At 30.7% G+C, this 18,925-nt stretch overlaps 3 protein-coding genes across 3 annotated transcripts; all 3 read left to right on the top strand. All coding sequences in view use genetic code 12, as the record gives it.

The window, feature by feature from the left end:
* Positions 1–1,954: 1,954 nt before the first annotated feature.
* CD36_44770 (malonate-semialdehyde dehydrogenase [acylating], putative) lies at positions 1,955–3,631 on the top strand (the record flags this gene model as incomplete). Its single annotated transcript, XM_002420081.1, has 1 exon — positions 1,955–3,631. One exon carries the CDS (start codon positions 1,955–1,957, stop codon positions 3,629–3,631), a length of 1,677 nt encoding a protein of 558 aa, XP_002420126.1.
* An 8,227-nt stretch (positions 3,632–11,858) lies between these two features.
* Positions 11,859–13,286, top strand: CD36_44730 (conserved hypothetical protein; the record flags this gene model as incomplete). Its single annotated transcript, XM_002420080.1, has 1 exon — positions 11,859–13,286. One exon carries the CDS (start codon positions 11,859–11,861, stop codon positions 13,284–13,286), a length of 1,428 nt encoding a protein of 475 aa, XP_002420125.1.
* A 1,248-nt stretch (positions 13,287–14,534) lies between these two features.
* On the top strand, positions 14,535–18,533 carry CD36_44720 (myosin, putative; the record flags this gene model as incomplete). Its single annotated transcript, XM_002420079.1, has 1 exon — positions 14,535–18,533. The coding sequence occupies one exon, from the start codon at positions 14,535–14,537 to the stop codon at positions 18,531–18,533; it is 3,999 nt and encodes a 1,332-aa protein (XP_002420124.1).
* Positions 18,534–18,925: the final 392 nt, after the last annotated feature.

Genomic DNA, 18,925 nt, shown 5'->3' with positions numbered 1-18,925 from the left:
CCCAACAATAAAGATCACTGTTTACTCAATCCAAAATATTTCTCGACACTAGATTTTAAAAAAAAAAAATGCCCTTTTTTATCAAATCTGAATCTACGAATTATTTACCCATTAAATTCACTACTTTGGTGGACGAATTTTCCATTATCAAATACTCATTAATGAGGACGCCAAGAAGAGTCCAACCAATGGAATGGGGGTTGAATACAATTATATTGACATCTTTGATCGCATTTGTCAAAGGATCACAGTTGGAAGTAATCAATGCAAATATGCAAATGGAATTATTCAAGATAACACCAACATCAGGATAAATAGTCGGGGACTTTATTGATTCAATGATACGCAAAAAAAAAAAAAAAGAAAAAGAAAGCAAGATCGGAGCGGGGGGTGGGGCGGGGAGATCTCCGGTTCAGGAGTTGTTGTTGTTGTTGTTGTTGCTGTCCATTTCTGGTGTCTTAACGCGGGTCCACCTATCCGGTACACTACCACCACCACCACCCACTCAGTGTGGCGCAACGAATTATTTCATAAGCTTTGCAGTCCCAGGGACGTGTAAATTTGTTGACAATGCGTGTGATAAGATAAAAGATAATAAGAGAATGAGAGAGATTGAGATCTGGAGATCTGGGCCATTTTTTTTTTTTTTTTTTGTGGTGGTGGTGGTTCGTGGGGCGGCGGTTATTACCAAGAATAATAAGCGGCAATCGATGCAAACATTCAAGCAAATTTTTGCCATTTCATTCATGTGAAGAAACCAAATGGTAGTACTTGTTCAATAAATAACTAAAAATGACTGACAATACTAATGTAGGTTTTAGAAACATAATATGCATGGAGCCCAACTAAAAAAAAAAAAAAAAACAGCCCAGAAGTATAGTAAGTAAGTAAGTAAATAAGTAAGTAAATAAGTAAGAAAGAAAGTTATCAGTGTTAGAGTTTTGTTATTGCTCGGTTATTACAGTATATTGGCGGGTCATAAATACACCTACCAAAGTATCAGTAGGTTAAGTTTAGAATTTTGTTAGACAGAAGAGGTGTATAAAGAGGGGGGAAGGGGGGGAGAAAAACACTTTCACTTTTTAAGTTTATTTTAATCTGATTATGGTTGCAATTGTTTAATAAATTTGTTTCGAGGTTTTTAAATTAATGGTTAGTAGTAGTAGTAATAGTACCAGTGGGTAATTAACAATATCCATGGTTACTTGGATTTAATACCGAGCATTGTAGATATTTTTTTTTGCGTTGGTGGGTGGGAGGGTGGGAGGGTGGATTATGGTTGCCCCGCAAAAAAAAAAAAAAAGGAAAGAAAGAAAGCCCTACTGGTTTATATACAGGAAATAGGATTTCGTTATCCTACACTGTCAACTTTTCCATCAACAAACCACCAACAATAATAATAAATAGGAACAACTACTGCTACTAACTAATAATACCGCCAATTATCCAAACAGCCGCTGGGAAGAAGAAGAAGTTTTAACTTCAACATTTTCTTTTTCTTTTTCTTTTTCTTTTTCTTGTTCTTTTTTTTTTTTTCAATTTTTACTAATTTCTATAAAGATCACCAAATTTGTCTTTTTTCTTTATTCAAATTCAAATTCAAATTCAAATTCAAGTACAAGTTCAAGTTCAAGTTCAAGTTTAAGTACAAGTTCAAGTTCACTGAAAATTTCAATTTCTTCTTTAGTTTTCAATTGGCCCCACCACCCCACCACACCCCACCACTAGTTTAATATATTATCTTTTACTAATAAGGATAATATTGATATACTTATTATATTCAAACTTCCCACATAAACTAACAGTCACGGTAGTTTATTATTATTATTAGTAGTAGTATTATTATTATCAACACCACTACTACTACGACTACTTGAGGGAGAGAGTTCTATAATTCTTTTTTTTTTTTTTTTTTAAACACTCCCCACAAATTAGAAATCATTATTTATACACCATGTTATCACGTGTTATTTTAAAGAATAAATCTACCATTAATAAAAATATGACCAATATTGTTGTTTCCACCAAAATTTCTATTAGAAATAAATCTATTATTACTTTATCATCAACTACTACTGATTATCCAAAGGGACATACTACTGTTAATGATGAACCATATTTAACTCCAAGTTTTGTTAATAATGAATTTATTAAATCAGAATCCAATATTTGGTTTGATATTCATGATCCTGCTACCAATAATATTGTTTCTAAAGTTCCACAATCAACACCAGAAGAATTAGAAGATGCAATTGAATCTGCTCATAAATCATTTCCTTCATGGAAAGATACTAGTATTATTAAACGTCAAGGAATTGCTTTTAAATTTGTTCAATTATTACGAGAAAATATGGATCGTATTGCTTCAATGATTGTTTTAGAACAAGGTAAAACTTTTATTGATGCTAAAGGTGATGTTTTACGTGGATTACAAGTTGCTGAAGCTGCTTGTAATATTACTAATGATTTAAAAGGTGAATCATTAGAAGTTGCCACTGATATGGAAACAAAAATGATTAGAGAACCTTTAGGAGTTATTGGATCTATTTGTCCATTTAATTTCCCTGCTATGGTTCCATTATGGTCATTACCTTTAATATTGGTCACTGGTAATACTGCTGTTATTAAACCAAGTGAACGGGTCCCTGGTGCAGCAATGATTATTTGTGAATTGGTTAAAAAAGCTGGTATTCCTCCTGGTGTTCTTAATATTGTTCATGGTAAACATGATACAGTTAATAAATTAATTGATGATCCTCGTATTAAAGCTTTAACATTTGTTGGAGGTGATAAAGCTGGGAAATATATTTATGAACGAGGTTCTAAATTGGGTAAAAGAGTTCAAGCCAATTTAGGTGCTAAAAATCATTTGGTAGTATTACCTGATGCTAATAAACAATCATTTATTAATGCAGTTAATGGTGCAGCATTTGGTGCTGCTGGTCAAAGATGTATGGCCATTTCTGTTTTAGTTACTGTTGGTAAAACCACTAAAGAATGGATTAAAGATGTAGTTGATGATGCTAAATTATTGAAAACTGGTAGTGGATTTGATCCAACTAGTGATTTAGGTCCAGTTATTAATCCAGAATCATTAATTAGAGCCGAAGAAATTATTGAAGATTCAATTCAAAATGGAGCTATATTAGAATTAGATGGTAGAGGTTATAAACCAAAAAATGATCAAGATCAAAAATTTATTAAAGGTAATTTTTTAGCACCAACTATTTTAACTAATATTAAACCAGGTATGAGAGCTTATGATGAAGAAATTTTTGCTCCAGTATTATCAGTAGTTAATGTTGATACTATTGATGAAGCCATTGAATTGATTAATAATAATAAATATGGTAATGGAGTATCACTTTTCACTAATTCAGGAGGTTCAGCTCAATATTTCACTAAAAGAATTGATGTTGGTCAAGTTGGTATTAATGTTCCAATTCCAGTTCCATTACCAATGTTTTCTTTTACAGGATCTCGTGGATCATTTTTGGGTGATTTGAATTTTTATGGTAAAGCTGGTATTACATTTTTGACTAAACCTAAAACTATTACTTCAGCTTGGAAACTTAATTCTGTTGATGAAGAAATTTTGAAACCTTCTACTTCAATGCCAATTCAACAATAAGAGTAATAAGGATAATAATAATTGAAAATGGAATAGTTTTTTTTGTTTTTTTTGTATAGTTTTGTATAGTTGGCTTTAAAAAAAAAAAAAAAAAAAAAAAAAAAAAAAAAAAAAAAAGTGTGTTAATTTCAAATCAAAAAAATTTTTTTTTTTTTTTTTTTTTTGGCTGCAAACTATTATTACTATAACCAAGAATTACAAGTATTATTATTATTACCATCTCTACTACTGGGTGTTTTACAAGGTAATTGCCAAAAAACAAAAAGAAGGATTTGGTTTACTATACCACTGTGTGATTGTTGTTGTGTTATTCATTTGTTAAAATTAACTTTCTTTTTTTCATGATTTTCATAATTTTCATCTCGTGATTACATTTGATCTCTAATAAACATCACCTTGTCAATTATGACAATCACCAGCTGTTACAAATGAAGAATAAGAATAAGAGTAAGAATTAAAAGAAGAATAACTTAGGTTGTCATAAATGACAAACCAACAAATTCAAATTCAAATTCAAATTTAAATTCAAATCGGGATTTCCGGATAAAAGGAATAAAGAATGAAATGATAACAACAACTATGATCTTGGAACAATAAAGTTGAATTTAAACAGACATTAAAATCATCCACCCACAAACACCCACAAACACCCACTCCCACGCCCACACCCACCCACACACATACATACATACAATAGAAACAATAGATACTACCAGACTAACAAAGCAGAATCAAATAATAATAATAATAATAAGCCATGAATGAATCCAAAAGGTAAACAACATACAACAAACAACAAATAATAATAATTGTTCTATTTTTTTTTTGAGATAATATCGCTTAAGTATCTCTTTAATTCATTGTTTAAATTGATTGAACCAAAAAGTAAAAAAAAGTAAAAAAAAGTAAAAAAAAACCAAAAAAAAAAAAAAAAAGCCTTGGGATGAAATGGGATGGGGGGACCGAAATTGTTTTTGAGATTGGACTAAGTGGATCAAAAAAGAGGAAGAAGGAAAAAGGAGGAAGAAAGTAATTAATCCCTTCCTTCCTCCTTCTCCTCGTCTTCTTCCCTTCGGAACAATCGGTGATTCATTATTTGATCTATTATTATTGGAAATTGCAAACAATCAATTGGTAATAAAGAAAAAAAACTACTACTATTATCATGATTAAATAAATTAACCAATATTCAATGAGTTAGGCTAATTGTAAAGTTATTGTTTTCCAATAATAATAAAGGATATTACGAAGACGAAATCAACAACAACAACAACAACAATAATAATAGTAATAATAATAATAATAATAGTAATAATAGTAATAATATAATAGAATTAAGGATTAAGGAATGGAAATAAAATAGAAAATAGAAATGGTCAAATGATCGTGCTGCTGTTTTTGTGTGGTGTTGTGTTGTGTTGTGGGGGGGGCCAACATTGATAACATTGATAACATTGATAAATAATAATTAATTATCAAGTAACATAACGATAAAAGATATGAATCTTTGAATATGTAGTAAGTAGTGGTGGTAATAAAATGGAAACCCCCCCGAGAAGGAATGGATAGATAGTATGGGGAGCAAGGGTGGAAGAAATAAAGTTGATAATGAAAAGAAGACGACGGAGTTTGGAAACAAGAAAAAAAAAAAAAGATAAAGTAGAATAAATTTATTTTTTTTTTTTTTTTACGAGGGTTGTTAGTTATTGTTGTTAGTTATTGTTGTTGTTAAAAATTAACACCGAAAACTCCGAAATAAACAAAAGGGAGAATTACATTATTATTATTATTATTATTATTATAACCAGTTATTCTTCTTCTTCTTCTGGTGTAGAAAAAGAAAACATTTTTTTACTAAGAATAATATTATAATATAATATTGAAAAATCATGTCATAAAATACTACTACTACTACTACTACTACTACTCCTTTCTCCCCCCCGTATCCCCTATTATTTCTAGATCAAGTATATCGTCAGTGAATAAATCCAATACTCTCTTTCTTTGGTATAGAATAATTCTAAAAAGGAAAAAAAAAAAAAAAAAAATGATTCAACAACAACAACAACTCATCATCATCATTCTTCCCTCCCTCCCTCACTCCCTCCGGAACGTCCCTTGAGAGATGGCAGACCTACCTCAAAGAGATTTATTATTATTTATTCAATTTAGTCAATCAATTTAGTCAATTAATTAATCATCGATCGATTTCATGTTGACTAAAAAAAAAAAAGAAAAAAAAAAAAAAAGAAAGAAAACAAGATTTCTGTGTCTGAATGAATTTCCAATTTAGTAAAGTAAAGTAAAATAAAGAAGAAAGAAATTAGGATGATGATGATGATGATGATGAGGTTTTCATTTTTTTTTTTTTTTTTGGTAAATTTCTCTGCCCGGGCAGGGCAGGGCAGGGGAAGAATTTCTTCTGTACAATTTTCTCTCTCTATCTCTCTCTATCTATCTATCTCTTTCACGCCCTCCCACCCACCAACCGCGCCCCCAAGTTTCAATTTAAATATTATCCGGAGTCTTTCTTATTATTATTATTATTAGTATTATTATTATTAATCTGACAATAATGATTCGTTGGTTTTGTTCCCCCCCCTTTTTTTTTTTTTTTTTTATTCTTGGTCTAATACTACAATACATTGTGTTAGATATTATAGATATATAAAGTCTAAATTATTATTATCGTTTACATGCAAGTAAGTATCATATTACATCTATTTTGTACCTAATGAAAAGGAAGTCATGAACTATAAACTAAAAAAAAAAAGGCAATTTTATGTTGAAAGTCCGAAATGTATAGATGATTATACGAACAAGAAGAAGAAGAAGAAGAAGAAGAATATGGTGAAGCAAAACAAAAGAAAAGAAAAGGAGAATAAATAAATAAATGAATGAATGAATGAGCAAAACGAATTGAAACGAATTGAAACAAAACGAAACGAATTGAAGCAATGACTACCGGAGTTTAGACACATACATATACATTAGACGTTGATTACAACAACAACAACAACAACAACAACAATAGTCAATATTGCTAACATTATTTATTTATTTTTCTAATAGATGAAAGTGGTCTCCTAGTCCTAGTTCTAGTCCTGGTCCTGGTCCTTAAATAAAGAACGATCTGATAAGTAATACCCCATATATACATACATATATAACTAATGATACAACCATCATCATCATTCTTATTATTATTAATATTAAGAAGGAAAGATTGTGTTGTATAAACTATGTAATCTGGAGTTTAAAACTTTTAAGGGGGGGAGGGGGGGGGGAAGAATGGTCAACCAACCAACCAAGACCAACCAACCAAGACCAACCATGACTAAAAAAAAAAAAAACTTTTCCCTTAAGTTTTGTGCCTATTTTTTTTTTTTTTTATTAAATCTTACAGATGAAATTCCTTCTTTCCTTCTGTGTATGAATGTGTATGTGTATGTGTATGTGTATGTGTGTATGTGTCTGTGTCTGTGTCTGTGTCTGTGATTTGAATTGCCATGGATAATCCCTAAATTTTTGTACTACTACTACTATTACTACTACTATTACTACTATTACTATGTGATTATTATTTTTCCCACCCATCCGGCCCGCTAAAATTTGGTTTTTTTTTTTTTTCCCCGGTTCCTGTGTTTTTGTTGTTGTTGTTGGTAAAAGGTTAATCATTATCATTATAATCGATATATAGATAGAAAACCCTTGAGTCAAAGAAAAAGAAATACAAATGGAAATAGAAATAGAAATAAGGAAGTATTGGGGGGGGGGCAATAAACAAATACATATTAATTAACCAGGGGCTCAAGGGCTCAAAAGCCAAGACCTCAAGCTCAAATAATAAGTTTGTTACAGGGAGATGGAGAGGGAAAGGGAAGGTGATGATGATAATGATTAATTCTGGTTAATTCTGGTTAATTAACCCAAATGATAGAAGTCAAGAATTACCGTTAGAACAAAACATATATTATATTATAGTTATATTATAGTTATATTATAGTTATATTATAGTTATATTATATATTACTTTACAAAACAATGACAATGAATAACTGTTGTAGGTGATTCCTCTCTCTCACATATCGTGAAAACAAAACCAAAAAAAAAAAAACCAACCAACCAACCAACAGAATCAGACACTAATTTATTTAATTAGTTCTTAGTTCTTAGTCTTTAGTCCTTAGTTCTTATTTATCCTTATTTATTTGATGCAACCTGTGAATATAGTTTGTGTAATATTAGTTTCTTATATATTACATTATATTATATTATATTATATTATATTAGGGGGGGGTTTAGAAATCTTTTTCTTTGTTAGTTTCTTTTTTTTTTTTTTTTTTTTTTTCTGTCCTTTGCCGTGGAAGAAGGAAGTATGCATGGGGAAGAAAATTGGCGGACTTTTACAGATTACTCCAGAATAAGTCTCTCTTTTTTTTTTTTTTGGTCTTGAGTAAATGTATAATTGTTTTTGGACGTAAAACGATTGGGTCGTGAATAAAATGGAATAAAATGGAATAAAATGATATGGAATGGAATAAAATTTGGCCATATTGTCAACATTTGTTATTTGTTGGCTGGACTCCACAAGAAAAAAAAAAAACCACTATAAGATTGTGATTGTAATTGTGACTGTGACTGTGACTGTGACATAAAAAGCTATGCAAATGAAAGAATGCCTTACTGTTTATTCATTTGAGATGTTTTCTTTTTTTTTTTTTTCTAGTATAGATAGACCACACATAATAATAATGATGTATTAATTAATAATTACTATCGTTTAACATATCTAATTTGATAAATAGAAAGGAAAGGAAAGGAAAAGAAAGGAAAGATTATAATATAATATAATATTCGTTTACAATTAGTTTAGAAGTTAGTTTGCAGCTCTTTTTATTTGGTAAGTTCCCACGGATTGAAAGAAAGAAAGAAAGAAAAAGGGCAACATAGATTCACCCTGTTTTTTTTTTTTTTTTTTTGTCGTCCTCATTGCAAATTAAAACACAAGAAGAAGAAAAAAAGACGTTGAAAGATTTTTTTTCTTTCTTTCTTACATTACATTACAATATTTAACAGCAAAAAAAAAAATTTTTTTTTTTTTTAAATGTATATAATATTAGTTCGTTATTATTATTATTATTCTTATTATTATTCTTATTATTATTATTAATGTTTGTAACTTGTTGGTTGATTCAATTCAATTCAATTCAATTCCAAATATCATTGTTGTTAAATCCCTCCCTCCGTCCTCCCCCCGGGGGAAGAAGAAGGGGTGTGTGTGTGTGTGTAATTTACTTCTGTGACATTCTCTTAACACTTTTTAAATGAATAGACCATATATTACCCTCTGGTGTATTCCAACTACCAATTAAGAAAATGATTTATAGCTGGTAACTGATAACGATGACGATAACTGGTAACTGATAACGGCAGTTGGTATTGTTTGAATTAATTTTCATATGCTGTTGTGCTGTTGTGCTGTTGTGCTGGTGTGCAGGGCCAGGACTAGGACTAGGACCAGGACCAGGACCATTATGGGCTAAACTTTTGGTTCTAACCCGAGGAGGTTAAAAAGACAAAAAAAAATGCGTGCGCAAAGAGAAATACCGCTTGGCATTAGGACATGCGCGATTTTTTGGTGGGAGGATGTCGGGTCGTGTCGGGTTGTGTCGTGTCGTGTCGTTGGAAGGGATGGATGGATGGAGGGAGAGCAATAAATTCTCTACCAAAACCCCTAATTCCTATTACACTACCGAACCTAATATAGGTTACTTTCTTTCTTGTTTAATTGAATTTTTCATGGAGATATGGGTATAAAAACATTCATAGTAAGTAAGTAATCTGTATGTGTTATATATATGTGTGTAATCCATTCATCATTATTATTATTATTATTATAAAATTGTCACGGACAAACTCGCGCCACCCCCGGATTTTGATTTTGTCTAACTTTACTACTAATACTAGTAGTAGTACTACTACCCAATGATTGGATTGATAATGATTCTCTCTAACTTCTGGTGTATGACTGTTTTTGTCCTCCAATTTTTTAATTTTTTTTCAACATTGGACTTTTGTTTAAACAGGCATCATTCCTTTTTTGTTTTTGTTTTTGTTTTTGTTCTTCCTAAACTACAAGAAAGTTGAAATATTATTCATTCACTCAATAAAGCACAAAGAAAGAAGGTCATTTGTTTAAATTACCTGGTATATGTGTGTGTGTGTGTATGTGTGTTAGACTTTTGATATTGTTGACTACAACTACACAAACTCCGTATCTTCTCTTCCCTTCCCTTCACTTTCCTTCCCTTAACTATAAAAAATACAACATTGCAAAAAAAAAAAAACACCCGAAAAAAATAAAAGTGTCTGACTGAAATTTCTCTAATATAATTTGAAGAATATCCAAAAATTGGGTTCCGTAACCTTCCGAACAATCATTCCGGTTTACCCAGACACACATGATTGTTGTCTGCACACACTAAAAAAAGCACTGACACTGACACTAAACCACCACCACCATTACCACCATTACCAAAAGAAAGAAAGAAAGAAAGAAAGATATTATTATTATTGTTATTAAGTAGTTAGTGTACCAATGATCAAAAAAAAGGAAAAAAATTTTTTCGTTTCGTTTTTTTAATTTTTTTATTTTTTTAGTTTCATTCATTCATTTCAAATTCATTTTTTTTTTTTTTTTTGGACTATTGATGTGTCTATTTAACGCATATGTTTTATTAATATATACATATGTACATTATATAAATATATATTTATATATATATATAGATGTTGCTTGTATAAATATATATATAAATATAATTTCATTCTTTCTTTCTTTCTTTCTTTAATTTTTCAATTTTTCAATTTTTCACAAATTTTTTTTTTTGTTTTCTAGTTTTAGTTTGTATTTATTCCATTTATTACTACAATTGCAAAAAAACACCCACCACCACAACAACAACAACCTATTCCCTGTTATTACCAATACTATAATACTATATATTCATATATATTTATTTCATTATTCAATTCTTTTTCTTTTTTTTTTTTCTTTGGCCATTTTCAATTACAATTGATTATCTAATTTATTTTCCTCCCTCCCCCCCTTTATTCCCTATTCCCTGCCTACTACTTCCATTTATTAAATATTCTAGTCTTATGAATTTACCATTATGATAAGTATGTATAATAGAATTCTTGTTTTTTTTTTTTTTTCTTATAACAATTTCCCTTCCACCCTTCTACCCTCCCTCCCCCATAATTCGGAGGGGAATGTTCTAAGATAGAGATAGGGACAGAGAGTAATTTGATGTTTATATTTCAATACATTTTGTTCTTTGTTTTTTTTTTTTACCGTAAATGAAATGAAATGGAATATAGTCAAATTGATTAAAAATCACAAATTTATCATTGGTTGTTCAAATGAATTTTCCAACAACAACAACAAGAACAAGAACAACAAGAACAACAAGTTGATTGCTTTTTTTTTTGGGTTTTGGGAAACTAAACTTTACTTTCCATTCTTCCAGAATTTCAATGCACCTTATTATTATTATTTTCTTCTTTCCAACTCCCCCCCCCCATTGAACAAGCAGACTCATGCATGATACATTACTAGTGCTACTACTAGTAGTACTACTATTATTATTATTATTATTTTCAACAATAAATCAAATTAAACAAAAAAAAAAAAGAAATTTTTTTTTTTTTTTTTGATTTTTGAGACGAATCGGACTTAATTGCAATGAGAGCAATGAGAGCAATAAGCAAATGAACAAATGAACAAATAAATTTAAGGTGTGTTGTTGCCCTTTGTTGTTTTTTTTTTTCTTTTGTGGGATTCCTAGTATAATGGTATGTGGTGCGTGGTGCGTGGTGCGTGGAGGTAGTGGGGAGGATGATTCCCGGTAGGATGACTCTTGTATCCCCCACCCCCACCCTCACCCTCACCCCATGTGCGCATTTGCCATAATCATAATCATAATCATATCGCATCCCATCGTTTTCCATCCCATCGCATCCCATCCCATCCCATCACATTCCTCCTTTCCCATTCCTCCTTTCCATTTGTTTTCCTTATTTTATATACTCCATTGATATTTCCCATTTCATTATTTATATCTATATTTCTATATTTCCAGATTTACAAGTGTTTTTGAAATTTAAATTGATATTGAAATTTAAACAAGCAAATTCTCTCTCTAAAATATTTGATTCAATAATGTATACTAATATTATTCTAGCTGCAACCTCATCATCTTCAACATTAACAACACCTCCTCCTACTACTACTACTACTACTACTACTGTTCCACAAATAAATCATATTGAACCTAAACTGGATCATAATCTTGAATCGAAAACAATATCTATTAATGATTCCTTTTCAATTTCTCAAACAATAACTTCATCAACTCAACCATCATTAATTATTAAAGCTTCAAAAGATTGGGTTTTACCTCCAAGACCAAAACCAGGTAGAAAACAAAAAGAAAATATCATTTCAATTTCTAATAAAGATTTATTAAAACCTAAAAAAAAATATGTCAAAAAATCTCAAAAAAAGAAGGAACTACTAAAACAACAACAACAACAACAACAACAACAAGAAGAAAAAGAAAAAGAAGAAGATTTGTCAACTAATATTAATGATCTACCTTCATTGATGAAAAATATTTCTATAATAGATGGAGAAAATATTGAATTAAAATCTCATTTATTGAGTTTAATTCATGAATATAAACATTTGAAAGATATTGTATTTAAACAACCAATAGATATGTTTTCACATAATGTTTCATCTATAACAACCCCAGAAACAGTCCCAGAAACAGTAACAATCCCTGCAACAGTAACAACAACAACAACAACACCACCACCACCACCACTTGCAGCTAAGAGCACAACTACAACCACTTCATCTACTACTACTTCTACTACTACTACTCCTCCTCCTCCTACAGAAATATCAGCAATTTCTTTACAACATTCAATATCATCATTATCATCAATAAACAATAACAATAATAACAACAACGATAACAATAACAATATCCAAGATGATCCATTTCATCAATACACCTCATCAATCCCATCTCCAAGTTCTCCAATGTCATCAATATCTACCCCATTACCTTCTATTTCCACCACCACCACCACCAACTCCACCTCCAACTCGACAACAAATGATAGTTTATTAGCAATAGGAACACAAAAATCATCATCATTATCATTATCATCATCATCATTATTATCATCATCATTATCATCATCAATTTTTACTAATCCATTAACCATATTTAATGGTAATAATCATGGTAATAATCATGGTAATAATAATAATTTTCATAATACCATTCATATTCCATCAATATTAAGTTTAGATTCAAATGTTCATAAACGATCATTTGATGAATTATCAGAATTTATTGATTATTCTGAAGGTTGTAGTGGTAGTGGTAGTGATGAAGAAGGTGAAAGAGATAGAGAAAGAGAAAGAAGAGAAAGAAAAAGAGATAGAGAAAGAGAAAGAAAAAGAAGAGATGGTGAAGGAGATGGAGAAGGAGATGGTGAAGGAGATGGTGAATTTATTCTGGATCTTTCTCGTACTACTTCTTCTTATAGTGATCAATATTTGATGAATGTATGAAAAAAAAAAAAATGATTTATTGATTGATTTATTGATTGATTTTGTAATGTGATGTGATGTGATTAGGTTTTGGTTTGCGTTTTGCGTTTTGAGTTTTACGTTTTGGTTAAAGTGATTTATTATTTATTAATGATATATTGTTATATACAAAGAAAAGAATGAATAAAATATCTTCTTTTGATGTGTTTGATATTTTAGTAATTATAATTATAATTATATATATATATATATATTCAATAGAGACAAAATGATAATGATAATGATTTTTTTTTTTTTTTGTTTAATTTCTATGGACTAATTGTAAATTGATTACATTACTATATCAACAACAACAACCACCAACACAACCACAACCACCACAACCACACCCACTTCCAAATTATACTTGAATTCAATCATTACTCTGTTGGCTTCTGGCTTCTGGGTTCTGGCTTGAATGGGAGAAAAGAAAATCACATAGACAACCAATAAATGCAATTACTAAAATGGTTCATAGTACCAGATTTTCATGACTCTCAATCGCCATCGAATCGCCACCGGTTTATATTATTATGAGCAAACATCGCCCCCCCAAATGATTGAATTCAACAACTACTATTAAAGGAATCAGCTTATGTGTCATAGTAATGTACTCAACTCCAACTCCAACTCCAACTCCAACTCCAACTCCAACGCCAACGCCAACGCCAACTTCTTAATGATTACATTGTGGTTGGTTTATCTGCGTTATGATTATAAAACTGTAACAACTGTTAGTAGTGGTAGTAATAGTAATAAAAACATATGTTAAGTAATTTCTATATATTTTTGGACGGCATGGAGTCGATAAATATAGGATTGGCCTGACAGGCGGGCGATGATGGCGGTGAGAGAGAGAGTGTGTGAAATACCAATCAACGGAAGATCTGGAAAGGGGGGGGCGAAAAAAAAAAAAAAAATGAAGGAATTATAGTTTAATCGGACTTAATCTCAGTGTTAAGGAAGGACGAGGAAGAAACGAAACGAAACGAAATGGAGACAGATTTATTTCAATTCTCAACACTGACATTGATACAAGAAAAAAAAAAAAGAAAACACTCTCAAAACTCAAACCCAAAATTCAACCGACCGACCAACCAACCGCAGTTTAAATTTTTTTTTTTTTTTTTTTGGTTTTTTTTTAGATTTCTTTCTTTTCTTTAACAACATTTCATTCATCAATTTAATACACCTCTAGTCATTATCTTCATTTATTTTCATTTAACTATCATGGCTATTGTGAAAAGAGGTGGACGTACCAAGACAAAACAACAACAAGTACCTGCCAAATCTTCAGGTGGAGCAAGTGGTGGTGGTGGCATCAAGAAAGCTGAATTTGATATCACCAAAAAGAAAGAAGTGGGTGTATCTGATTTAACTCTTTTATCAAAAATCACTGATGAAGCAATCAATGAAAATTTACATAAAAGATTTATGAATGATACTATTTATACTTATATTGGTCATGTGTTAATTTCTGTTAATCCATTTCGGGATTTAGGAATATACACTTTAGAAAATTTAAATAAATATAAAGGAAGAAATAGATTAGAAGTACCACCTCATGTATTTGCTATTGCCGAATCCATGTATTATAATTTGAAATCATATGGTGAAAATCAATGTGTCATTATATCAGGGGAATCAGGAGCTGGTAAAACTGAAGCAGCAAAACAAATAATGCAATATATTGCTAATGTTTCTGTAGATCAAGATAATATTGAAATATCCAAAATTAAAAATATGGTATTAGCCACAAATCCACTTTTAGAATCATTTGGTTGTGCTAAAACATTAAGAAATAATAATTCTAGTAGACATGGGAAATATCTTGAAATTAAATTTAATGAAAATAATTATCAACCAATTGCTGCTCATATTACCAATTATTTATTAGAAAAACAAAGAGTTGTTTCTCAAATCACTAATGAACGTAATTTCCATATATTTTATCAATTCACCAAAAATTGTCCTCCACAATATCAACAAATGTTTGGTATTCAAAGTCCAGAAACTTATGTTTATACTTCTGCAGCTAAATGTATTAATGTTGATGGAATTGATGATGCTCAAGATTTCCAAGACACTCTTAATGCCATGAAAATCATTGGATTAACACAACAAGAACAAGATAATATATTTAGAATGTTGGCGGTGATTTTATGGATAGGTAATATCTCATTTATTGAAGATGAAAATGGTAATGCTACTATTCGTGATGATTCAGTAACAAATTTTGTTGCCTATCTTTTGGATGTTAATTCAGAAATTTTAAAAAAAGCCATTATTGAAAGAACTATTGAAACAAGTCATGGAATGAGACGAGGTTCAACTTATCATTCACCATTAAATATTGTACAAGCTACAGCTGTACGTGATGCACTTGCTAAAGGGATTTATAATAATCTTTTTGAATGGATTGTAGAAAGAGTTAATGTTTCTTTATCAAGTCATCAACAACAATCATGTAAAACAATTGGTATTTTAGATATTTATGGATTTGAAATTTTTGAACATAATTCTTTTGAACAAATTTGTATCAATTATGTTAATGAAAAATTACAACAAATTTTTATTCAATTAACATTGAAAGCTGAACAAGATGAATATGTTCAAGAACAAATCAAATGGACTCCAATTGATTATTTCAATAATAAAGTAGTGTGTGATTTAATTGAAGCCACTAGACCTCAACCAGGATTATTTGCTGCTCTAAATGATTCCATTAAAACTGCTCATGCTGATTCAGAAGCTGCTGATCAAGTATTTGCTCAAAGATTAAGTATGGTGGGAGCTAGTAATCGTCATTTTGAAGATCGTAGAGGTAAATTCATTATTAAACATTATGCTGGTGATGTAACTTATGATGTTGCTGGTATGACTGATAAAAATAAAGATGCCATGTTACGAGATTTATTAGAATTGGTATCAACTTCTAAAAATACATTTATTAATCAAATATTATTCCCACCAGATTTATTATCGATATTGACTGATTCAAGAAAAAAACCAGAAACTGCATCGGATAAAATCAAAAAAAGTGCTAATATTTTGGTAGATACTTTATCTCAATGTACTCCATCTTATATTAGAACCATTAAACCAAATCAAACGAAAAAACCTCATGATTATGATAATCAACAAGTATTACATCAAATTAAATATTTGGGTTTAAAAGAAAATGTCCGTATTAGACGTGCAGGTTTTGCTTATCGTTCCACTTTTGAACGATTTGTTCAACGATTTTATTTATTATCATCAACAACAGGATATGCTGGTGATTATATTTGGCGAGGAGATGATATTTCTGCTGTTAAAGAGATTTTGAAATCTTGTCATATTCCATCATCAGAATATCAATTAGGTACAACTAAAGTATTTATCAAGACTCCAGAAACTTTATTTGCTTTAGAAGATATGAGAGATAAATATTGGCATAATATGGCAGCAAGAATTCAACGAGCTTGGAGACGTTATGTTAAAAGAAAAGAAGATGCTGCTAAAACTATACAAAATGCTTGGAGAATTAAAAAACATGGTAATCAATTTGAACAATTCCGTGATTATGGTAATGATTTATTACAAGGTAGAAAAGAACGTCGTCGTATGTCAATGTTAGGATCACGAGCATTTATGGGTGATTATTTAGGATGTAATTATAAAAGTGGTGGTTATGGTAGATTTATTATTAATCAAGTTGGAATTAATGAATCAGTGATATTTTCTTCCAAGGGGGAAATTTTACTTTCTAAATTTGGTCGTTCTTCTAAAAGATTACCAAGAATTTTTATTGTTACGAAAACTTCAATTTATATAATTGCCGAAGTATTAATGGAGAAAAGATTACAATTACAAAAAGAATTTATTATCCCAATAAATAATATAAATTATCTTGGATTATCTACATTCCAAGATAATTGGATTGCTATATCATTACATTCTCCAACACCAATTATACCTGATGTATTTATTAATTTAGATTTTAAAACTGAATTAATGGCACAATTGAAAAAATTGAATCCAGGTATCATCATAAAAATTGGACCTACAATTGAATATCAAAAAAAACCGGGGAAATTTCATACTGTCAAATTTATTATTGGATCAGGTCCAGAAATCCCTATTAATGGTGATCATTATAAATCAGGTACTGTTAGTGTCAAACAAGGGTTGCCTGCTAGTAGTAAAAATCCTAAAAGACCAAGAGGTGTTTCTAGTAAAGTTGATTACAGTAAATATTATAATCGAGGAGCAGCAAGAAAAACTACTACTACTACTACTACTACTGCTGCTGCTGCTGCTGTTGCCACACCAACTTATAACCATCCAACGCCAATTGTTAATTCAGGTTATCTGGCTCCCCAACCAGCATATCCAATACCACAGCAACAACAGCAACAACAGCAATACCAGCCACAACCACAGCAACAACAACATCAAACACCGTATCCTATTCAATCAACAATCCCATCTGTTAACCATAATCAACCCCAACAACCTCAAAGAAAAGCACCACCACCAGCTCCAAGTTTACAAGTTTCCGCTGCACAAGCTGCAATTGGGAAATCACCAACGCAACAAAGACAAACACCAGCTCATAACCCAATTGCTTCTCCAAATAGACCTACCACCACAACTACCACCACTAGTCACACTGGTAAACCGGTTAAGAAAATAGCACCTGCTCCTCCAATGAAAAAGACTGCTCCTCCTCCTCCACCACCACCACCACCTACATTAGTAAAACCTAAATTCCCAACTTATAAAGCTATGTTTGATTATGATGGATCAGTTGCTGGTTCTATCCCTCTTGTTAAAGATACAATTTATTATGTTACCCAAATCAATGGGAAATGGGGGTTGGTTAAAACTATGGATGAAACTAAAGAAGGATGGTCCCCCATTGATTATTTAAAGGAATGTTCACCAAATGAGGTTCAAAAAACTGTTCCACCACCAGCACCACCAGCATCCACATTCACGGGAGGTAATGTAATTAGTACTAATACTAATACTAGTAGTAGTACAAATACTACTAGTTCTCATACAACAAATACAACTCTGAATGGTTCATTAGGAAATGGATTAGCTGATGCATTAAAGGCCAAAAAGCAAGAAGAAACTTCATTAGCAGGATCATTAGCTGATGCTTTGAAAAAGAGACAAGGTGTTACTAGAGATAGTGATGATGAAGAAGCAGAAGAAGACGATGATGATGATGATTGGTAAGTAAAATTCGTTATATTGTGTGTTTAGTTTATATTTGTATATATATATATATATATTTATATATATGTTTTTTATCTACTATAATTGTATATATTGAATCGCCTCCCCCCCCCTTCCCCTTGGATATTAGATTTAATTTCTGATTCTATTAAAGAGTCATATATTACTTAACATGAGAGGAGTAAGAAATTCCGCATTTCGCTTACCAAATAATTTTCCTCTCTCTTTTTTTTTTTTTTTTTTTTTTATTATTTGAAGTGGTGCGGTGAACAGAATGAAAGTATGTGTGTCAGTTGAAATTTAGAAATGTTGTCTTCTATTACTAACCATACTTTATTTTAACACACACACACACTTGAACACACACACACATTTACAACCACCAACTACTA

The sequence above is a fragment of the Candida dubliniensis genome, chromosome 4 (assembly GCF_000026945.1).
Source record: "Candida dubliniensis CD36 chromosome 4, complete sequence".
In the NCBI taxonomy this organism is placed as follows: domain Eukaryota; kingdom Fungi; phylum Ascomycota; class Pichiomycetes; order Serinales; family Debaryomycetaceae; genus Candida; species Candida dubliniensis.
This window is presented reverse-complemented; position numbering and strand designations above follow the sequence as displayed.